Here is a 24676-nt window from a genome sequence, read left to right as displayed (position 1 = left end):
TCAGATCAGGCTCTATGATCACTGCAGAGTCTGCTTTGGATTCTTTCTCCCTCTCCCTCTGTCCCTCCCCGCTCATGCTCAATCTCTTTCTCTAAAATGAATAAATAAAATATTTAAAAAATACAAATCAAAGTCATTACAATTCATAAGAGACGATTTGATCCAGTCCTACCATATGAATTTTGTCCTCCTATATTCCCTATAGGCCATTCCTTTCCATCCATCTTGACTTCTTCATACATGGGGCTGACTCCTGCCTCAGGGCCTTTGCACTTATGGTCCAATCTTCCTGAAATTATATCTTAGAGACATTTATTTACATGACATCATCCTTTGCATCCTTTAGGTCTTCACTTCTCCTTCAGGCCCTCCCAAACTACCTGGTTTGAAATTGAAATCATTACTCTCCTACACACAATATCCTCCTTCTCTATGTTATTTTCCCTCTTAGCTTTATTGCTACTTATAGTATGTAATATATGTCTTATTTATTTTTTTCTTATTTATTTTCTTGCACACTAGAATTTAAACACCATGAAGATGGGGATATTAATGTTTTCAAAGGTTTGGCACATATAATCACTCAATAAATATTTGTTGAATGAATGAAAAGCTATACATTTTATACCTAATAGAATGACCCAGAATTTTATAAAATGTATTGATGGATTTTAAGAAACGTCATCATAGAAGAATGGTTGCTATCATGGCATGGATCCACGAAAAGTCATACGCCTATTTCATGTGTTAGATTGAGTTATATAAAATTGCCAATATTCAATATTGATTTTCATCGATTTTTAAATTAAATTGGTCACTTTTTTTCTCAGTACTGATTGTTTTTCTCCGTGATTTCTTGACAGTTTTTAATTATAATTCCCAAATTCTGAATTCTAAAAAGTAAATGGCTTTGGGTTACTCTAATTAAAAAAAAAAGAATGAAAGAAAGGCTGTCAATTACTCAGAACTTAACTACTCTAATTAGCTGCATGTCTGCAGGCAAACGCATGTCAAATGCTGAGTCCTAGCCTGGAAAAGAAAAGTTCTGAGCTCCACTTTGCTATTGCAGCATCAGGAAAAGATGATAATGTAATCACTTGTTTTTTTTTAACTTTTTCTAAGAGAAAAAGTCAATATCACCTACTGAAGATTTTGAAACATTCGGTTAAGATCTTATTTTTCCCTTTTATCTCTGTAATTCCTTTTTAGCTGGGTTTCTCTACAGCAAAGCCAGCTATGTTATACGGAATGAAACTCTGTAGCTTGTCTCCTTCCACAGAAAAATTTTAAAAAGAGAAGTCATATTATTGTTTTCTTTATGAGTGAAAAAATAATTGGCAGTGAATTCAACGCTTTGAGACAAAATATGCTAGGAAGCCAGTGAGCACACACATATTGCCTCTGTTATTTATTTCTCCCCTACTTTAAAAATTGGTGAGGCTGCTCTTATTTAATCTATTTCTAGAAACATTAAAACAAATAAGCAGAAAACACTCTGAAATATGTTGGGAGCCAAGAAAGACAGGACTTCCATTAAAAGGGGCCAATGATGTATAGACAAGGAGAAAAGGATATGCTTGGAATCTGGGGAGGTAGGTTTGGGACAGGGGAGGAGATAGGAAGAGGTTGCTGAAGTGATGATAACTCATATTCAATCAAATTGTGTAAGTTCTTTTCCGTAACAACGCTCTGTTAGGGTAAGATTTTCCTATCTCCATTTTATAGAAAAATAACCTAAGCTGCTTGTCTGAGAAAAAAAAATATATATATATATATATTGTTTATGCATAGATACACATATGGGAGATTTTATAGGTAAATATAAATTATGTATATATTATAATCCTTTATGGCATAATAAGTTGTTAGCTATAAGGTCCTTACGATAGTAAGCAAGGAGCTGAAATTGGAATATTTTCACATGCTAAATAGCATTGTGCTTCATCTTCATCTTCTAAATTATGTCTAATGCCTTAGGCATGTGAAAGCATGCTAATGACAACATAAGTATTATTAAGGACTTATCTTTCCTCCGTCCAAAAAAATTTGAGTAACTAGACTGTGTAATGTGGCCAAGGTACTAAAACAGACAGCAATTTTCCTCCTAGTAGAAATAAAATAATTCTAAGACATTTTTCTTATCTCCAGGTTAAGCCATAATATTTTTATGACAACACTGTAACTCCTGGAAAACTTTTGAGTTAGAAAAAGTTTTCTCCTTAATATTTTGTCCTTGAGGTGATATATTTATGAGAGGCCAAGATAAGTCTCAGTAAAGAAAACAACAAGAAACAGCAACACCCATTTTATTTAAAACTATAGGGGATCCCCGGGTGGCTCAGGGGTTTAGCACCTGCCTTTGGCCAAGGAGTGATCCTCGAGGCCTGGGATCGAGTCCTACATCGGGCTCCTTGCATGGAGCCTGCTTCTCCCTCTGCCTGTGTCTCTGCCTCTCTCTGTGTGTGTCTCTCATGAATGAATGAATGAATGAATGAATGAATAAAACTATATTCAATACACCAGGAGACACACAGCACTGTTTTAATATTCCTCCAAAGGAATACATGATGGCAATGGAAGGAAGTGTTTGGACACTCCGTTATAGGACTCGTTGGGTTGGGGGCCACTCCGGAGTCAGGCCTGCAGACCTTACATGACACAAGTAATTAACACTCTGGTAACTAACGCCCCCGACTCTGTGACTACAAGAGCTGGGGCACAAATATTCCAGGTCCCTCACGATCTGTGTGGTGTGTTTTACACTGACTTCCAAAGTTCCTCATGAGACATTAACCTCCATTCACTGAGGAGAGTAGCTGACTTGAAGAGCAGATCTTAATTTTTCTTTTCTCCCAGCCTCAGTTCTCCACCACTGGTGTTTCTTTCACATCCTAAACAAGTTACTTGCATTTGAATGCCTTAGGGTATACCTCTGGGGGACTCCAACTGAGATGCACATTTGAAGAACTGAGTAGTTCCTGCTCCACTTTGCAATGACCCAAATATTTGACTGATTACTCCTGACAGCCCCTGAACCCATATTTCCAGGTGTCTGTGCCCTAGACTCTTCCACATTTGTCACTGTCTTCTTCCTATATTTTAAAAAAAGTTAAATTTTGCTGACATTCTGTTCCAGATATTTGGTTTCTGGGTCCTTCTAAAATCCGTCAGAATAAAAATTGCTCTGGACAGTTAAGCAGGCGAGGAAGACTTCACACAAGACTAGCGTAATAGGGGAAAACAGTTAAATTCAGCTTTTGCTGAAACAAAAGCTGGGAGTGCTCTTAAGTATTGGAGTGAGCCAGTGCAAAAGTACTGGGTGGTATTACTTGTTCAACAGTACATGGAAAGCACATGGTATTATCCCTGCGTCAGCAGCTATTTTTATTTTGTTTTGATTAGGCCAAGTGTGATTGCTCCTTGGAGTCTGGTTAAGCTAGCTTCCCACCGTACAGGAAGATTGGGAGATGGTGGTGCTATTGTTTTTGATGTTTACATTTCAAAAAGATGGTTTCCAAGTTGTTGAGAAAGACATTTCCTTGATTATAAAACTGGTCAGAGTTTCATAGGGAGAGATTTACATACATTTCAGATAGCGTGTACGTTACACAGCATTGCAAACCTTCGGAAGTAGAGACTCTAAGAAATGAGAGGTCAAAGACCTATTATCAGGAAGAAAGTTGTCTGAAGTTCAGTCAAGCTGAGGGGAATATTAAAGCCATCTTGGCCAATTCCTATGAGCAAATATCCAAAAACCTACTTTTCTAGTCCTTTTTCAGGCTGTGGTAAGAATTGTCCAGATGTGTCCTTCACATAGCTGTGTGATCTTGGGATCTTTACTTCACATCCCTAAGCTTCACATGAAAAATTAATAATGATCAGACCTTCTCCAGTTTCAGGACATATTTATTGACTAGGGTGGTCATAATGAAATACCACAAACTAGACAGCTTAAACAATAGAAATTTATTTTCTCATGGTTCTTTGGGTTGGAAGTCCAAAGTTCTAGCATGGTTGGTTTCATGTAAGACTAAGACCTCTCTTTCTAGGTTGTAGGATATCATCTTCTCACCATCTCCTCACATGGTCTCCTCTCTATGTAGTAGTGTCCCTGGTGTCTCTTCCTGTTCTTTTTAGGACACTCGTCCTATTGGATTAAGGTTCCACTCTTATGACCTCATTTAACTTTAACTATTTTTTAAAGACCCCCATTTCCAAAAACAGTCATACTGGGTTTAGGATTTCAACTTAGGAATTTTGGAGGAACACAGTTCAGTCCATAACATATAGTTTCTGGATCACAGTAAGAAACTCATAACTGATAACTATTATTAATAAGTACACAACAATTGGAAGCTTTGAATAAAAGGTAACTTTAGGGGCACGTGGGTGGCTCAGTTGGTTAAGCATCTGCCTTTGACTCAGGTCATGATCTCCGGGTCCTGGGATTGAGTCCCATGTCAGGCTCCCTGCTTCCCCCTCTGCCTCTGCAGTACCCCCTACTTGTGTTTACTTTCTCTCTCTCTCTCTCTTTCTCTCTCTCTGTCAAATAAATAAATAAATCTTTTTTTTTTTTTTTTAAGACAACTGTAGTCGTGTTTTGAAAAGGTTTGAAAGCACAGAACATGAGCTCTTTGGAGGAAGACAGCTCTAAAGTACAGATATAACTAATCCACATATCAGCCATGATTAAGAAAATCTATTTCAAAAAATTTTTTCACTAGTGCCTCATTGATTTGATAAGTTTTATATTGATTTGGCAGGCTGATATTTCTTATGATACATAAGTATTCAGGAGAAATAAGCTTAAAAAGAAATACCCTTCTGGCAAATTTGTATTTTAGACGTAGTCTAAAAAAATTTTTGACTTTTGGAACTAGCCTAAAAGAAAGAAGAACCCCAGTAGACTCAATTAGCTCTTTTACTACCAATCATATTGATTGAGGGAATAAATACATACAGAATGCATAATTGCCTTTAGGTGATATATTTGCAAGTAAAACTATAACCACAAAATAGGTCTAACTAAAAAATGTTATTAACAGAACAAATCTTTAGAAGGGGGGCAGTGAGGGATTTTTTAGTAAAAACAAAGCTGAAAATAGAAATTTTCTGATGGAAAATGTTTTGGAGAAATTCATTTTTTTAATCAATCTCATATTTTAGGAAATTCCAACCTGTACCATTAGAACAATTTACACGATTTTCAAAACCTTTAAAAGTAAAGATTCATAGCCTCACAGTCACTACTCAGTCTTGCATCCAGATGGAGGAATTCCAGATGTCTGAGAATATAATCAGAAATGCAAACTACATGACATATTCCCAGAGGCACTGATGGGTTGACTGGAAAATGCTAAGATTGAGTATCTGCCATTGATGCTGATCTAGTGAATCCAAGAACACCTGCCTGACCTTGCTGTCCTGAGTTCAAGCCATTCAGTGGTTTTTGATGATAATATAATGTCACAGATGTGATTGTCTTTGTCAAATTGATATGAGGAGCAAACACTGCAGAATAATACGATGTGATGGAGAGTCAAGGAGTCCTGTATGTTGAGTAAGACAGGAGGAAGCCTCAGAGCTCCTTCAGGATATCCCTGTAAACCTTTGCCAGGAAATCTGAGGTGAAGGGGGCATCTTTCAGGATTATTACCTCAGAACTTAAAGTGTCCCTATAGAGAAGAGGTGAAGAAGAGACTTGACTGGTCCGTTGCTTCCCAGATTCCAACTCTGACAAATCTTCTTGACGATAAAAGTAGAATAAAAAGAACATGAGAATAAGGAATGGGAAGTAAGACCAAAAAGGGAAAAAGAGGTCATGATATTCTCGACCAGAATGAAGGTTGTGATGTTCTGGAGCAGAACTAAGCCACCTCACTTCCTATGTCCTCCGGTACTGTTTATCCCATTAGCTAAATTAATTAAGCACTTAAAAGTCTTCTGGACTCCTGATTAATCAGCAAGTTTTTCAGAGTGCTAAATTACTCTCTGAGGAAACATCAAATTTGATTAACACTTCTTGTCACATTCACACACACACACACGGACAACACTCATTACTAAAGCATTATTTTGCTATCTTAAGGTTAAGTCTCGCTTTCATAAGCATTTTCAAAATTCTTTTCTTTAAAATTCACATCTTTGTGAAATAGGTATTATTATTATTAATTTGTTCACTTTCCAGATGAAGAAAATGAGACTTGGTACATCTGTTAACTTGACTGTAGTCAGCAGACTAATGAATGATGAATTTAATATTCTAACTCACTTCTTTCTGATTCTAGAGCCATTACAAAGGTCTCTGTGAGACATTTAATGTAATTAAAGGGGAGGCAAGGGCGTTTAGGTATTAGGAGGTAAACCCTTGAGTCAGATGGCATATCTTGGATTCTGAATGCAACTAATGACAATCTATGGAATTATACTCTTTGCATGTTAGTTTCCTTCTTGGCCTTTCAGCTTCCCTTCTGTGATATGGAGGTAACGTACTTTGTACCTCATGGAAATCTTGTGACAGATAAAAGTACCCAGAACACTCCCTAGAATGTAGCAACATGCCCAGCTAGCGTTAGTTGTGAAGATTTAAAGAGGATGATGATGCTGGTGATGATGGTGATGGTTGATGACGATGATGCTAATGGTGCTGATGATGGTGATTGATTGATGATGATAACGAAGGCCCATTGTCTCAAGTGATGAAACAGCTCTTTCTGCAGTGGGTTAAGTTTCTGCCCCTCACATTTTTCTAATGATGATACATGTGCACTGGGAAGGCTTGCCTCTGCCCAAAGAAGCCTATCTATTCTACGTGTATTTCCTGCACAACTGTTACTGGTTTGATCACTGTTGACCATTTCTGTGGGGAAATATGATGTCTCCTCCAGAAGCTGAAAATGCAGTTTATTTTTCCTATTTATACTCTAAATCCTAGGAAACTTCTTCATGTCATTTCTACTAATGAAATTGGGCAAGATGGCATCCAACAGGAGCAAGATGGTTATACCGAGGTTCCCATAGTTAATTTGAAGAAACCTCCCCCCTTGTAAGTAGTGAAGAAACATCCCCCCGCCCCCTTGTAAGTAGGGCCAGCCCTAATCCAGAGGCAGCACATCCAGGCGCCTTCCTGAAATTTTAGCAACTGAAAGCATTCTGTTTACAATAAGAAAACCATTTCCCCTCTACACCCTGATTGGAATGTCCCTGAATAGGTTCATGTTGACCCTCTGTGAAATCAACCTGGATGCTATGCGACTCCCGCGGTTCTTTTGTCTTTAGGCGGTTTCTTTCCTTTTGCCTTTTAAAAAATACCTGTAATTGCTAATCGGGGCTCTTTTCCTCCTCGGAGGCGGAGAGCCCGTTTGCGCAAACGTTCAATAAACCCTCTTGCTAATTGCATCTGCCTGTCTGGGGTCTGAGTCTCTGGGGCATCCGCCGGGACACATTGGCACCCGTGAGCCAGGGTCCAACATTTGGGGGCTCGTCCGGGATCTGAGACGCCCCAGACTCAATCCTAAGACCGGTAGGAGGTAAGACCGAGCTCGCTAAATGTCATATCTGTCTCGTCCGTTTGTCTGACTGGCCGGGTCTGTTGCCGGGTCTGTATTGTGCCTGCAGGACGCTGTACTCTGTTTTTGGACCAGCGGGGAAGGCAGACGTGCCCTGAGTCCCCTGGTCCCCCTCCGGAGTCGGACTCCGGAGTGGTCTGGAAGAGGAACCGAGCCCGGCACTCCCTCCTCTTCGGGGACGGTCGTTGTTCACGACCGCTCCCATCTGAATCCGCCGCGCCAGTCCTGTCATTCGTGTGCGTCTGTTCATTCCGTGTTTTTCTTCCTTTCCTGTCCTCCTCCTCACCGCTCACCTCTTCTCTACACCCATGGGGCAAACTGTAACCACCCCTTTAAGCCTCACTCTAGATCACTGGAAAGAAGTCGCCGGCCGAGCACACAACCTGTCGGTCGAAGTCAGAAGACGAAGATGGGTCACCTTCTGCTCCTCAGAGTGGCCGACTCTCAACGTCGGGTGGCCCAGGAATGGAACTTTTAATATTGACATTATCTTGCAGGTGAAGGCCCTGGTCTTTCAGGCAGGACCCAATGGGCACCTCGATCAGGTGCCGTACATCATAGTATGGGAGGATCTCGCTAAGAATCCACCCCCCTGGATAAAATGCTTCATCCCTTCTCAGGGGGGACCGGGCCCGAGACCCTCACCCCCTCCCTGCCCCACTCCCCCAATTCCCCGTCCCTCCTCTCCCTCCACCCTTTGCCCCCTAAAATCTCCTGAACCAAAACCTAAGGAGCCGCCTGTGCTCCCAGGGGACCAGGACAGTCTCCTTCTCTTGGACTCCTCCCCTCCCCCTTATGCTCAACCCCCAACACCCCGCTCGGAGGCCCCTACCTCTCCCTCCGCTCCCTCAGCTCCGTCCCCCGACTCTACGGGGGTAGAGAGGCGACCCCTCGCTTCACCCCCGCTCGCCAGTCGCCTCCGCTTTCGACGAGAGCGCGGGGGAGAGTCGGAAGACGTCTGGACCTCCCAGGCATTTCCCCTCCGATCAGTGGGCGGCCAGATGCAATCCTGGCTGTTCTCTGCCTCTGACCTTTACAATTGGAAAACTCATAACCCCACGTTCTCCCAAGACCCCCAGGCGCTAACCGGATTAATTGAGTCAATTCTGTTGAGCCACCAGCCGACCTGGGATGCCTGCCAACAGCTCCTGCAGACCCTCCTCACCACGGAGGAGACAGCGCGTCTACCTCGAAGCTCGGAAAAACGTCCAGGGGCGGATGGGAGGCCGACCCAGCTGCCTAACGAAATCGAGGATGTTTTCCCCTTGGTTCGCCCGACCTGGGACTACGACACTGTTGCTGGTAGGGAGAGGCTCCGTCTCTATCGCCAGGTACTCCTAGCGGGTCTCAGAGGGGCAGGGCGTCGCCCCACCAATTTGGCAAAGGTACGTGCTATAGTGCAGGGAAAAGATGAGACACCGGCAGGTTTTCTGGAGAGGTTAATAGAAGGCTACCGCATGTACACTCCCTTTGACCCCTTGGCTGAAGACCGCCAACCAGATGTAATTATGTCCTTCATTGGACAGTCAGCCTCGGATATTCGTAATAAGTTACAACGGTTGGAGGGGCTTCAGGGGTACACCTTACAGGACTTAGTAAAAGAGGCAGAGAAGGTTTTTAACAAGCGAGAAACCCTAGAGGAAAGGGAGGAAAGGATCCGTAAAGAGCAAGAGGAACGGGAGGATAAGAGAGATAAAAGACGTAATAAAGAGCTGACTAGGATACTGGCCACCGTAGTACAGGGCTCAGGGCAGAGTAAGTCAGGGCAGAGTAGGGACCTGGGAGACAAAAGAGGACCACGGGTTGAATGAGACCAGTGTGCCGACTGCAAGGAAAAAGGACATTGGGTTAAAGATTGCCCAAGGAAGGGCCAAACGCAGGGACCTAAAAAGAAGCCCATTCCTGTTTTGTCCCTAGAGGATGAAGATTAGGGGTGTCAGGGCCAGGAACCCCCCCCCTGAGCCTCGGATAACCCTTAAAGTGGGGGGACAGCCGGTGACCTTCCTGGTCGATACGGGAGCTCAACATTCAGTTTTAACTGAGGCAAAAGGACCCTTGAGCTCTAAAACGTCTTGGGTTCAGGGGGCAACTGGAGGCAAGTTATATCGATGGACAACCGAACGGAAGGTCCATCTGAGCACTGGGCAAGTAACGCATTCTTTCTTACTGGTCCCAGACTGCCCCTACCCTCTCCTAGGCAGAGACCTTCTTTCAAAAGTAGGGGCCCAGATACATTTTCAGCAAAAAGGGGCCACTGTTACTGGCGCAGAAGGGCAGCCCCTCCAGGTACTGACCTTGCGCCTAGAGGATGAACACCGGCTGCACGAGGACTCTCCACCATCCGTGCAGCCCCTAGATTCTGAATGGCTCACTAACTACCCTCAGGCCTGGGTGGAAACGGCCGGAATGGGACTAGCTGTAAACCAGCCACCCATAATTATAAACTTAAAACCCTCGGCCACCCCCATATCGATCCGGCAATATTCAATGAGCAAAGAGGCCAAAGAAGGCATTCGGCCACATATACAGAGACTATTACAATTGGGCATTTTAATACCTTGCCAGTCGCCCTGGAATACTCCTCTACTACCCGTAAAAAAACCCGGCACAGGAGATTACCGGCCAGTACAAGATTTACGGGAGGTTAAATGGAGGACAGAGGACATACATCCCATGGTGCCGAATCCCTACAACTTGCTCAGCACCTTACCCCCAAGCCATGTCTGGTATACGGTGTTAGATCTAAAAGATGCATTCTTTTGCCTAAGGTTAAGCTCTCAAAGCCAGCCTATTTTTGCCTTTGAATGGAAAGATCCTGAGACGGGATTCTCAGGACAACTCACTTGGACAAGGCTGCCACAGGGATTCAAAAACTCCCCCACTTTGTTCGATGAAGCTTTGCATCGAGATTTGGCAGATTTCCGAGTTGGCCATCCGGACCTTGTCCTCCTGCAGTACGTGGATGATTTGCTCCTGGCGGCTAGGACAGAACAGGATTGTGTAAAAGGTACGGGGGCCCTGCTTGAGAGACTGGGAGAACTGGGGTATAGGGCCTCCGCCAAGAAGGCCCAAATAGGCCAGAAACAAGTGACCTATCTGGGATATCTCCTGGAAGGAGGCCAGAGGTGGCTGACGGAGGGCCGCAAAAAGGCTGTAGCCCTGATCCCAGCACCCACTAATGCCAAAGGACTACGAGAGTTCCTCGGCAGTGCTGGGTTCTGCCGCCTCTGGATACCCGGGTTTGCGGAGATGGCGGCTCCCCTATATCCTCTCACGAAATCCAACACCCCCTACCACTGGGGAAAGGAGCAACAATTGGCTTTTGACAGAATAAAAAGGGCCTTATTGACCGCCCCTGCCCTGAGCCTCCCAGATGTAACCAAGCCTTTTACGCTATATGTTGATGAACATAATGGAATAGCCAAAGGGGTCCTAACTCAAAAACTGGGACCCTGGAAAAGGCCCGTGGCATACTTTTCAAAAAAATTAGACAGCGTGGCTGCAGGATGGCCCCCATGTCTCCGAATAATAGCGGCTGTGGCAGTCCTGGTAAAAGACTCAGACAAGTTGACTTTCGGCCAACCCCTCACTGTGGTGGCCCCCCACGCCGTAGAGACAGTCATCCGCCAGCCCCCCGATCGATGGCTCTCAAACGCCCGGGTCACCCATTACCAGGCCATGTTACTGAATTCCGAGCGGATACGGTTTGGAACGGCTACATCTCTAAACCCGGCCACCTTGCTTCCAGAAACCGAGTCCCCCTCCCTAGTAATGCATGATTGCCACCAGATCCTAGCTGAAGTCCATGGCACCAGAGGGGACTTGACGGACCAGCCTTTGCCAGATGCTGAAGCAACCTGGTACACCGATGGGAGTAGCTTTCTACGAAATGGTGAGCGTAAAGCCGGGGCAGCTGTGGTAGATGGGAAAGCTGTCATTTGGGCCAGTGCCTTAGAGCCTGGGACTTCAGCTCAAAGGGCAGAGCTTATAGCCCTAACTCAGGCCCTAAAAAAGGCTAAGGACAAAAAGGTCAACATTTATACTGACAGCAGATATGCTTTTGCAACTGCCCATGTTCATGGAGAAATATACCGTAGAAGGGGTCTTCTAACCTCAGCAGGTAAAAACATCAAAAACAGAGAAGAAATACAAGATCTTCTCCATTCCCTCTTTCTGCCGAGAAAACTGAGTATAATTCACTGCCCTGGGCATCAGCGAGGCAATGACCCAGTAGCAGAGGGGAACAGGATGGCCAATGAAGCAGCACGGGCCGCTGCACTAGGCCCACAGGCCCTCTCCCTACAAGTACCAGAGGCTGTCCAGACACCAGGGCAACTCTCTCTCGAGTACTCAGACAGCGACCTAGATATCGTCCAGCAAATAGGGGCAAAATATGACGAGCAAATGAAGGTCTGGAAACACCAAGGGAAGACAGTCCTGCCCCAGAAAAGGGCCAAAGAACTGGTGACTCATCTCCACCGATGGACTCACCTCGGACACAAAAAATTAAAAGCACTCCTCTGGAGAGAAGGTCAGACCTATTACATTCCCAAACTCCCCTCCCTGATCCAACAGGTAACCGACGCTTGTGTACCTTGTGCTAAGGTAAATACCAAACACCTCAAGATGCCTGAGGGAACCAGGATGAGGGGAGAAAGACCTGGAACTAATTGGGAAGTAGACTTCACCGAAATCAAGCCAGGTAAATATGGTAACAAGTACCTCCTAGTGTTTATAGATACCTTTTCAGGCTGGACAGAAGCATTCCCCACCAAGCGAGAAACCGCCCAGGTGGTTGTCAAGAAAATCCTGAAAGAAATTTTCCCCCGGTTTGGACTGCCCAAGGTAATAGGGTCGGACAACGGCCCCGCCTTCGTCTCCCAGGTAAGTCAGTTGGTGGCCAGATTACTGGGGATAAATTGGAAATTACATTGTGCATACAGACCCCAGAGCTCAGGTCAGGTAGAAAGAATGAATAGAACAATTAAAGAGACCCTAACCAAATTGACATTGGAGACTGGCACTAGAGACTGGGTCCAACTCCTCCCCATGGTCCTGTTCCGAGTCCGGAACACTCCTGCGCGCCATGGGCTAACTCCTTACGAGATTGTCTATGGAGGTCCCCCACCAGTGACGGACTTACTAGATTCTGCTATTGACCCTCTTGCTAACACTCCCGGTTTACAGGACAGGCTAAAGGCGCTCCAGATTATCCAGCGCCAGATCTGGAAACCCCTTGCAGGCTGTCTACCGCCCCGAGAAACAACCTGTTCCAGATTGGTGACTCCGTCTACGTCAGGAGACATCAGTCCAGGACGCTTGAGCCCCGCTGGAAGGGCCCATACACTGTACTACTGACCACCCCAACCGCCTTAAAGGTAGACGGCATTGCTGCTTGGGTCCACGCCTCACACGTCAAGCGCGCCCCATCAACGAGCACCGCTGACGCCAGCCAGGACGGACCGGGCGAGCCACTCCAATGGAAGCTCCACCGCACCCAAAACCCGCTCAAGATAAGACTTTCAAAAATTGTTCAATGACAGTTGTTATATTCCTACCTCTCCTAGCGCTCTTCACCTCCGCCAAAGGTGACCCTCATGCCCTCAAAATGTTAACCTGGCAGGTACTAACGTCTGGGGGTGACGAGGTCTGGTCTATAACTAAGACCGCCCCCGTGGGAACCTGGTGGCCTAACCTATATCCTGACCTATGCAAGCTAACCATAGGGGCCCCTAGCCCATGGGACCTAGAGGGATACTTGGACACCTCTAGAGCCCCTTACCGAGAAAGCCCTCCAGGGCGACTGGGATTAGACCCATGGGGAGGATGTGGCACGCCTGACACAAGGGCCATGCTCAGCACTCTTCCCTTTTATGTCTGTCCCGGGTACCACAGAGATCGCAGGCTAAATCCCACCTGTGGAGGAGGGGAATACTTCCATTGTAAAAATTGGGGGTGCGAGACTACGGGGGACACAGAATGGAGGCCCTCCTCCTCCTGGGATTACATCACTGTCAAGGCTAACTATACTCACCCGGGGTTACCAGGAACTCTGCAATACTACCGCCCCGATTTTAGGGACTGACTCTTTTCATTTAGCAAATGGAAAACCCTTAATTATGGGCCCTGCCAAGGGTGGTGTCATCCCCTGGATATCCTTCACGGAGCCCGGGAAAAGGGCTACTGACTGGGCCAATGGATATACGTGGGGACTCAGGTTATACAAAGAAAGAACAGATGATGGTTTTATATTCAGAATTAAACTAAAAATAGAATCCCCAGACCCCGTGACAATCAGGCCTAATGCGGTCCTCGGGGAACAAAGAGCTCCTGCTAAACTAACAGCCCCGGCCCCAGCCGCAGGGAGTGCCACACCCACTAACTTCGAGGTCACTCCAACCCCTCGGTCGTCACCCGAGTCGGGACAACGACTGTTTAATCTTATCATAGGGGCATTCCTGGCCCTTAATCGAACCAGCCCCGATGTAACTAAATCCTGCTGGCTCTGCCTTGCATCCCCCCCCCCTTATTATGAGGGAATTGCTATTTCAGGGACCTATAATAACATCACTAGCACTCAGGGATGCTCACCCGACTCCCAACCACAACTCACCCTTACGGAAGTTTCAGGACAGGGAACCTGCATAGGAACACCCCCCCGGGGCTACCAGAGACTCTGCAACACTACCACCCCGATTTTGGGGACTGACTCTTACCTGGTGCCCCAGCCGGGAACTTGGTGGGCATGCAACAAAGGCCTCACCCCCTGTGTGTCAGCTAAGGTTCTAAATAGCTCAAACGACTTCTGTGTCATGGTGCAGATCATACCCAGGGTGTTCTATCACCCTGCTGAAGCTCTAGAAAATCAGTATGATGAACATCCCACCCGTTTTCGGCGCGATCCTGTCTCCCTAACCTTAGCCGTTATGTTGGGACTAGGGGTCGCTACTGGGGTGGGTCCTGGCGCAGCTGCTCTGATCCAGGGCTCACGACGTTATATAGAACTCCAAACAGCTGTAGATGAGGATCTACGGACACTAGAGCAGTCCGTTTCTAAGTTAGAACAGTCCCTCACCTCACTTTCAGAAGTAGGACTTCAAACAGGAGAGGCTTGGATTTACTACTCCTGAAAGAGGGAGGCCTGTGTGCGGCCCTAGGAGAGGAATGCTGCTTCTATGCAGGCCATTCTGGAGTCATCAGGGACTCCATGGCCAAACTCAGGGAAAGGTTAAATAAAAGACAAAGGGACCGGGAGGCCCAGCAGGGCTGGTTTGAAAGCTGGTTAATCAGTCTCCCTGGTTAACCACCCTAATCTCTACCATTATGGGCCCTCTAGTTATCCTGCTCCTGCTGCTAACTTTCGGCCCCTGCGTCCTCAACCGGCTGCTCCAGTTCATCCGAGAAAGATTGTCTATTACCCAAGCTCTGGTATTAACTCAGCAAGGTCGGGCCCTCCAAACTGAAGAAATAAATGTTCCCTAAGATTTTAAGGTTAAAATCAGCCCAAACAAGAGGAGGGAATGAAGAAACATTTCCCCCCCCTTGTAAGTAGGGCCAGCCCTAATCCAGAGGCAGCACATCCAGGCGCCTTCCTGAAATTTTAGCAACTGAAAGCATTCTGTTTACAATAAGAAAACCATTTCCCCTCTACACCCTGATTGGAATGTCCCTGAATAGGTTCATGTTGACCCTCTGTGAAATCAACCTGGATGCTATGCGACTCCCGCGGTTCTTTTGTCTTTAGGCGGTTTCTTTCCTTTTGCCTTTTAAAAAATACCTGTAATTGCTAATCGGGGCTCTTTTCCTCCTCGGAGGCGGAGAGCCCGTTTGCGCAAACGTTCAATAAACCCTCTTGCTAATTGCATCTGCCTGTCTGGGGTCTGAGTCTCTGGGGCATCCGCCGGGACACATTGGCACCCGTGAGCCAGGGTCCAACATTTGGGGGCTCGTCCGGGATCTGAGACGCCCCAGACTCAATCCTAAGACCGGTAGGAGGTAAGACCGAGCTCGCTAAATGTCATATCTGTCTCGTCCGTTTGTCTGACTGGCCGGGTCTGTGCCGGGTCTGTATTGTGCCTGCAGGACGCTGTACTCTGTTTTTGGACCAGCGGGGAAGGCAGACGTGCCCTGAGTCCCCTGGTCCCCCTCCGGAGTCGGACTCCGGAGTGGTCTGGAAGAGGAACCGAGCCCGGCACTCCCTCCTCTTCGGGGACGGTCGTTGTTCACGACCGCTCCCATCTGAATCCGCCGCGCCAGTCCTGTCATTCGTGTGCGTCTGTTCATTCCGTGTTTTTCTTCCTTTCCTGTCCTCCTCCTCACCGCTCACCTCTTCTCTACACCCATGGGGCAAACTGTAACCACCCCTTTAAGCCTCACTCTAGATCACTGGAAAGAAGTCGCCGGCCGAGCACACAACCTGTCGGTCGAAGTCAGAAGACGAAGATGGGTCACCTTCTGCTCCTCAGAGTGGCCGACTCTCAACGTCGGGTGGCCCAGGAATGGAACTTTTAATATTGACATTATCTTGCAGGTGAAGGCCCTGGTCTTTCAGGCAGGACCCAATGGGCACCTCGATCAGGTGCCGTACATCATAGTATGGGAGGATCTCGCTAAGAATCCACCCCCCTGGATAAAATGCTTCATCCCTTCTCAGGGGGGACCGGCCCGAGACCCTCACCCCCTCCCTGCCCCACTCCCCCAATTCCCCGTCCCTCCTCTCCCTCCACCCTTTGCCCCCTAAAATCTCCTGAACCAAAACCTAAGGAGCCGCCTGTGCTCCCAGGGGACCAGGACAGTCTCCTTCTCTTGGACTCCTCCCCTCCCCCTTATGCTCAACCCCCAACACCCCGCTCGGAGGCCCCTACCTCTCCCTCCGCTCCCTCAGCTCCGTCCCCCGACTCTACGGGGGTAGAGAGGCGACCCCTCGCTTCACCCCCGCTCGCCAGTCGCCTCCGCTTTCGACGAGAGCGCGGGGGAGAGTCGGAAGACGTCTGGACCTCCCAGGCATTTCCCCTCCGATCAGTGGGCGGCCAGATGCAATCCTGGCTGTTCTCTGCCTCTGACCTTTACAATTGGAAAACTCATAACCCCACGTTCTCCCAAGACCCCCAGGCGCTAACCGGATTAATTGAGTCAATTCTGTTGAGCCACCAGCCGACCTGGGATGCCTGCCAACAGCTCCTGCAGACCCTCCTCACCACGGAGGAGACAGCGCGTCTACCTCGAAGCTCGGAAAAACGTCCAGGGGCGGATGGGAGGCCGACCCAGCTGCCTAACGAAATCGAGGATGTTTTCCCCTTGGTTCGCCCGACCTGGGACTACGACACTGTTGCTGGTAGGGAGAGGCTCCGTCTCTATCGCCAGGTACTCCTAGCGGGTCTCAGAGGGGCAGGGCGTCGCCCCACCAATTTGGCAAAGGTACGTGCTATAGTGCAGGGAAAAGATGAGACACCGGCAGGTTTTCTGGAGAGGTTAATAGAAGGCTACCGCATGTACACTCCCTTTGACCCCTTGGCTGAAGACCGCCAACCAGATGTAATTATGTCCTTCATTGGACAGTCAGCCTCGGATATTCGTAATAAGTTACAACGGTTGGAGGGGCTTCAGGGGTACACCTTACAGGACTTAGTAAAAGAGGCAGAGAAGGTTTTTAACAAGCGAGAAACCCTAGAGGAAAGGGAGGAAAGGATCCGTAAAGAGCAAGAGGAACGGGAGGATAAGAGAGATAAAAGACGTAATAAAGAGCTGACTAGGATACTGGCCACCGTAGTACAGGGCTCAGGGCAGAGTAAGTCAGGGCAGAGTAGGGACCTGGGAGACAAAAGAGGACCACGGGTTGAATGAGACCAGTGTGCCGACTGCAAGGAAAAAGGACATTGGGTTAAAGATTGCCCAAGGAAGGGCCAAACGCAGGGACCTAAAAAGAAGCCCATTCCTGTTTTGTCCCTAGAGGATGAAGATTAGGGGTGTCAGGGCCAGGAACCCCCCCCCTGAGCCTCGGATAACCCTTAAAGTGGGGGGACAGCCGGTGACCTTCCTGGTCGATACGGGAGCTCAACATTCAGTTTTAACTGAGGCAAAAGGACCCTTGAGCTCTAAAACGTCTTGGGTTCAGGGGGCAACTGGAGGCAAGTTATATCGATGGACAACCGAACGGAAGGTCCATCTGAGCACTGGGCAAGTAACGCATTCTTTCTTACTGGTCCCAGACTGCCCCTACCCTCTCCTAGGCAGAGACCTTCTTTCAAAAGTAGGGGCCCAGATACATTTTCAGCAAAAAGGGGCCACTGTTACTGGCGCAGAAGGGCAGCCCCTCCAGGTACTGACCTTGCGCCTAGAGGATGAACACCGGCTGCACGAGGACTCTCCACCATCCGTGCAGCCCCTAGATTCTGAATGGCTCACTAACTACCCTCAGGCCTGGGTGGAAACGGCCGGAATGGGACTAGCTGTAAACCAGCCACCCATAATTATAAACTTAAAACCCTCGGCCACCCCCATATCGATCCGGCAATATTCAATGAGCAAAGAGGCCAAAGAAGGCATTCGGCCACATATACAGAGACTATTACAATTGGGCATTTTAATACCTTGCCAGTCGCCCTGGAATACTCCTCTATTACCCGTAAAAAAACCCGGCACAGGAGATTACCGGCCAGTACAAGATTTACGGGAGGTTAACTGGAGGACAGAGGACATACATCCCACGGTGCCGAATCCCTACAACTTGCTCAGCACCTTACCCCCAAGCCATGTCTGGTATACGGTGTTAGATCTAAAAGATGCATTCTTTTGCCTAAGGTTAAGCTCTCAAAGCCAGCCTATTTTTGCCTTTGAATGGAAAGATCCTGAGACGGGATTCTCAGGACAACTCACTTGGACAAGGCTGCCACAGGGATTCAAAAACTCCCCCACTTTGTTCGATGAAGCTTTGCATCGAGATTTGGCAGATTTCCGAGTTGGCCATCCGGACCTTGTCCTCCTGCAGTACGTGGATGATTTGCTCCTGGCGGCTAGGACAGAACAGGATTGTGTAAAAGGTACGGGGGCCCTGCTTGAGAGACTGGGAGAACTGGGGTATAGGGCCTCCGCCAAGAAGGCCCAAATAGGCCAGAAACAAGTGACCTATCTGGGATATCTCCTGGAAGGAGGCCAGAGGTGGCTGACGGAGGGCCGCAAAAAGGCTGTAGCCCTGATCCCAGCACCCACTAATGCCAAAGGACTACGAGAGTTCCTCGGCAGTGCTGGGTTCTGCCGCCTCTGGATACCCGGGTTTGCGGAGATGGCGGCTCCCCTATATCCTCTCACGAAATCCAACACCCCCTACCACTGGGGAAAGGAGCAACAATTGGCTTTTGACAGAATAAAAAGGGCCTTATTGACCGCCCCTGCCCTGAGCCTCCCAGATGTAACCAAGCCTTTTACGCTATATGTTGATGAACATAATGGAATAGCCAAAGGGGTCCTAACTCAAAAACTGGGACCCTGGAAAAGGCCCGTGGCATACTTTTCAAAAAAATTAGACAGCGTGGCTGCAGGATGGCCCCCATGTCTCCGAATAATAGCGGCTGTGGCAGTCCTGGTAAAAGACTCAGACAAGTTGACTTTCGGCCAACCCCTCACTGTGGTGGCCCCCCACGCCGTAGAGACAGTCATCCGCCAGCCCCCCGATCGATGGCTCTCAAACGCCCGGGTCACCCATTACCAGGCCATGTTACTGAATTCCGAGCGGATACGGTTTGGAACGGCTACATCTCTAAACCCGGCCACCTTGCTTCCAGAAACCGAGTCCCCCTCCCTAGTAATGCATGATTGCCACCAGATCCTAGCTGAAGTCCATGGCACCAGAGGGGACTTGACGGACCAGCCTTTGCCAGATGCTGAAGCAACCTGGTACACCGATGGGAGTAGCTTTCTACGAAATGGTGAGCGTAAAGCCGGGGCAGCTGTGGTAGATGGGAAAGCTGTCATTTGGGCCAGTGCCTTAGAGCCTGGGACTTCAGCTCAAAGGGCAGAGCTTATAGCCCTAACTCAGGCCCTAAAAAAGGCTAAGGACAAAAAGGTCAACATTTATACTGACAGCAGATATGCTTTTGCAACTGCCCATGTTCATGGAGAAATATACCGTAGAAGGGGTCTTCTAACCTCAGCAGGTAAAAACATCAAAAACAGAGAAGAAATACAAGATCTTCTCCATTCCCTCTTTCTGCCGAGAAAACTGAGTATAATTCACTGCCCTGGGCATCAGCGAGGCAATGACCCAGTAGCAGAGGGGAACAGGATGGCCAATGAAGCAGCACGGGCCGCTGCACTAGGCCCACAGGCCCTCTCCCTACAAGTACCAGAGGCTGTCCAGACACCAGGGCAACTCTCTCTCGAGTACTCAGACAGCGACCTAGATATCGTCCAGCAAATAGGGGCAAAATATGACGAGCAAATGAAGGTCTGGAAACACCAAGGGAAGACAGTCCTGCCCCAGAAAAGGGCCAAAGAACTGGTGACTCATCTCCACCGATGGACTCACCTCGGACACAAAAAATTAAAAGCACTCCTCCGGAGAGAAGGTCAGACCTATTACATTCCCAAACTCCCCTCCCTGATCCAACAGGTAACCGACGCTTGTGTACCTTGTGCTAAGGAAAATACCAAACACCTCAAGATGCCTGAGGGAACCAGGATGAGGGGAAAAAGACCCGGAACTAATTGGGAAGTAGACTTCACCGAAATCAAGCCAGGTAAATATGGTAACAAGTACCTCCTAGTGTTTATAGATACCTTTTCAGGCTGGACAGAAGCCTTCCCCACCAAGCGAGAAACCGCCCAGGTGGTTGTCAAGAAAATCCTGGAAGAAATTTTCCCCCGGTTTGGACTGCCCAAGGTAATAGGGTCGGACAACGGCCCCGCCTTCGTCTCCCAGGTAAGTCAGTTGGTGGCCAGATTACTGGGGATAAATTGGAAATTACATTGTGCATACAGACCCCAGAGCTCAGGTCAGGTAGAAAGAATGAATAGAACAATTAAAGAGACCCTAACCAAATTGACATTGGAGACTGGCACTAGAGACTGGGTCCAACTCCTCCCCATGGTCCTGTTCCGAGTCCGGAACACTCCCTGCGCGCCATGGGCTAACTCCTTACGAGATTGTCTATGGAGGTCCCCCACCAGTGACGGACTTACTAGATTCTGCTATTGACCCTCTTGCTAACACTCCCGGTTTACAGGACAGGCTAAAGGCGCTCCAGATTATCCAGCGCCAGATCTGGAAACCCCTTGCGGGCTGTCTACTGCCCCGGAGACACAACCTGTTCCAGATTGGTGACTCCGTCTATGTCAGGAGACATCAGTCCAGGACGCTTGAGCCCCGCTGGAAGGGCCCATACACTGTACTACTGACCACCCCAACCGCCTTAAAGGTAGACGGCATTGCTGCTTGGGTCCACGCCTCACACGTCAAGCGCGCCCCATCAACGAGCACCGAGCACCGCTGACGCCAGCCAGGACGGACCGGGCGAGCCACCCCAATGGAAGCTCCACCGCACCCAAAACCCGCTCAAGATAAGACTTTCAAAAATTGTTCAATGACAGTTGTTATATTCCTACCTCTCCTAGCGCTCTTCACCTCCGCCAAAGGTGACCCTCATGCCCTCAAAATGTTAACCTGGCAGGTACTAACGTCTGGGGGTGACGAGGTCTGGTCTATAACTAAGACCGCCCCCGTGGGAACCTGGTGGCCTAACCTATATCCTGACCTATGCAAGCTAACCATAGGGGCCCCTAGCCCATGGGACCTAGAGGGATACTTGGACACCTCTAGAGCCCCTAACCGAGAAAGCCCTCCAGGGCGACTGGGATTAGACCCATGGGGAGGATGTGGCACGCCTGACAGAAGGGCCATGCTCAGCACTCTTCCCTTTTATGTCTGTCCCGGCTACCACAGAGATCGCAGGCTAAATCCCACCTGTGGAGGGGGGGAACACTTCTATTGTAAAAATTGGGGGTGCGAGACTACGGGGGACACAGAATGGAGGCCCTCCTCCTCCTGGGATTACATCACTGTCAAGGCTAACTACTCACCCGGGGTTACAGGAACTCTGCAATACTACCGCCCCGATTTTAGGGACTGACTCTTTTCATTTAGCAAATGGAAAACCCTTAATTATGGGCCCTGCCAAGGGTGGTGTCATCCCCTACGGATATCCTTCACGGAGCCCGGGAAAAGGGCTACTGACTGGGCCAATGGATATACGTGGGGACTCAGGTTATACAAAGAAAGAACAGATGATGGTTTTATATTCAGAATTAAACTAAAAATAGAATCCCCAGACCCCGTGACAATCAGGCCTAATGCGGTCCTCGGGGAACAAAGAGCTCCTGCTAAACTAACAGCCCCGGCCCCAGCCGCAGGGAGTGCCACACCCACTAACTTCGAGGTCACTCCAACCCCTCGGTCGTCACCCGAGTCGGGACAACGACTGTTTAATCTTATCATAGGGGCATTCCTGGCCCTTAATCGAACCAGCCCCGATGTAACTAAATCCTGCTGGCTCTGCCTTGCATCCCTCCCCCCCTTATTATGAGGGAATTGCTATTTCAGGGACCTATAATAACATCACTAGCACTCAGGGATGCACACCCGACTCCCAACCACAACTCACCCTTACGGAAGTTTCAGGACAGGGAACCTGCATAGGAACACCCCCCCGGGGCTACCAGAGACTCTGCAACACTACCACCCCGATTTTGGGGACTGACTCTTACCTGGTGCCCCAGCCGGGAACTTGGTGGGCATGCAACAAAGGCCTCACCCCCTGTGTGTCAGCTAAGGTTCTAAATAGCTCAAACGACTTCTGTGTCATGGTGCAGATCATACCCAGGGTGTTCTATCACCCTGCTGAAGCTCTAGAAAATCAGTATGATGAACATCCCACCCGTTTTCGGCGCGATCCTGTCTCCCTAACCTTAGCCGTTATGTTGGGACTAGGGGTCGCTACTGGGGTGGGTCCTGGCGCAGCTGCTCTGATCCAGGGCTCACGACGTTATATAGAACTCCAGGCAGCTGTAGATGAGGATCTACGGGCACTAGAGCAGTCCGTTTCTAAGTTAGAACAGTCCCTCACCTCACTTTCAGAAGTAGGACTTCAAAACAGGAGAGGCTTGGATTTACTACTCCTGAAAGAGGGAGGCCTGTGTGCGGCCCTAGGAGAGGAATGCTGCTTCTATGCAGGCCATTCTGGAGTCATCAGGGACTCCATGGCCAAACTCAGGGATAGGTTAAATAAAAGACAAAGGGACCGGGAGGCCCAGCAGGGCTGGTTTGAAAGCTGGTTCAATCAGTCTCCCTGGTTAACCACCCTAATCTCTCCCATTATGGGCCCTCTAGTTATCCTGCTCCTGCTGCTAACTTTCGGCCCCTGCGTCCTCAACCGGCTCCTCCAGTTAATCCGAGAAAGATTGTTTATTACCCAAGCTCTGGTATTAACTCAGCAATGTCGGGCCCTCCAGACTGAAGAAATAAATGTTCCCTAAGATTTTAAGGTTAAAATCAGCCCAAACAAGAGGAGGGAATGAAGAAACATTTCCCCCCCCTTGTAAGTAGGGCCAGCCCTAATCCAAAGGCAGCACATCCAGGTGCCTTCCTGAAATTTTAGCAACTGAAAGCATTCTGTTTACAATAAGAAAACCATTCCCCCCACACCCTGATTGGAATGTCCCTGAATAGGTTCATGTTGACCCTCTGTGAAATCAACCTGGATGCTATGCGACTCCCACGGTTCTTTTGTCTTTAGGCGGTTTCTTTCCTTTTGCCTTTTAAAAATACCTGTAATTGCTAATCGGGGCTCTCTTCCTCTTCGGAGGCGGAGAGCCCGTTTGCGCAAACGTCCAATAAACCCTCTTGCTAATTGCATCTGCCTGTCTGGGGTCTGAGTCTCTGGGGCGTCCACCGGGACACGTTGGCACCCGTGAGCCAGGGTCCAACAGTAGGGCCAGCCCTAATCCAGAGGCAGCCCATCCAGGCGTCTTCCTGAAATTTTAGCAACTGAAAGCATTCTGTTTACAATAAGAAAACCATTCCCCCCACACCCTGATTGGAATGTCCTGAATAGGTTCATGTTGACCCTCTGTGAAATCAATAACCTGGATGCTATGCAACTCCCAAGGTTCCTTTGTCTTTAAGCGGTTTTTTTTTCCTTTTGCCTTTAAAAGATACCTGTAATTGCTAATCGGGGCTCTCTTCCTCTTCGGAGGCGGAGAGCCCGTTTGCGCAAACGTCCAATAAACCCTCTTGCTAATTGCATCTGCCTGTCTGGGGTCTGAGTCTCTGGGGCGTCCGCCGGGACACGTTGGCACCCGTGAGCCAGGGTCCAACAAATTAATGTGGCTTTCAAAGGAAAGAGCTACTCTTCCCATTTGAAGACCTAGACTGATTCTTGTTGTTCATTCTACTTTCATAATCAACCTCAATCTGAATAGGAATTTAGGGGATTCCTAACACCATCTTCTGGTTGAAAAGGCTTTGTGAGACCTTTAAAATAATTAAAGAAACTCTGGCATCAACAATAAAACTAGCTAAAAATTGCAATTCCTCAGAAAATTTCTTGAAGCACCTTTGTGTTTTGGTGGTTGTCAGTGCAGTACCAAGAAAAAGATATTTTTATCTTTTTTTTTTTTTTTTTTTTTTTAATTTTATTTATTTATGATAGTCACACACACACAGAGAAGGAGAGAGAGAGGCAGAGACACAGGCAGAGGGAGAAGCAGGCTCCATGCACCGGGAGCCTGACGTGGGATTCGATCCCGGGTCTCCAGGATCGCGCCCTGGGCCAAAGGCAGGCGCCAAACCGCTGCGCCACTCAGGGATCCCGAAAAAGATATTTTTAGATAAAAATAGTCTTTTTTCTTATATTTGGGAAATTCACTCTGTTTTTAGTTGCCCTTTTATGTTGTGTTTGATTTAATATCAGGCCAGAGGCAGGATTTTGTCTTCACAAATAATGATGGCATTAAAAATCTTAAAATTAGTAAATAGACCAAAAATTGTAATTCAATAGCATGTTCTCAATTTTTACCTTTTTTTTTTTTTTTATAAAAAAGATAGTTTATTCATTTAT

At 48.0% G+C, this 24676-nt stretch overlaps 2 protein-coding genes across 2 annotated transcripts; both read left to right on the top strand.

Annotated features, from left to right (window-relative positions):
- Positions 1-7876: 7876 nt before the first annotated feature.
- LOC121476547 lies at positions 7877-14216 on the top strand. The gene is given in 4 exon segments (XM_041730643.1): positions 7877-9489; positions 9491-12806; positions 12809-12991; positions 14121-14216. Coding segments are annotated over 4 exon segments (5208 nt in total).
- Positions 14217-15909: 1693 nt separating this feature from the next.
- LOC121476618 lies at positions 15910-21137 on the top strand (the record flags this gene model as incomplete). The annotated part of the gene is given in 5 exon segments (XM_041730720.1): positions 15910-16230; positions 16332-17521; positions 17523-20676; positions 20678-21016; positions 21066-21137. Coding segments are annotated over 5 exon segments (5076 nt in total), but the record flags the coding sequence as incomplete, so codon positions are not given.
- Between the last annotated feature and the right edge of the window lie 3539 nt (positions 21138-24676).

The sequence above is a fragment of the Vulpes lagopus genome, chromosome 15 (assembly GCF_018345385.1).
Source record: "Vulpes lagopus strain Blue_001 chromosome 15, ASM1834538v1, whole genome shotgun sequence".
Taxonomy (NCBI): Eukaryota; Metazoa; Chordata; class Mammalia; order Carnivora; family Canidae; genus Vulpes; species Vulpes lagopus.
The sequence above is the reverse complement of the archived record's forward strand: the minus strand, read 5'-3'. Positions and strand labels throughout refer to the sequence as shown.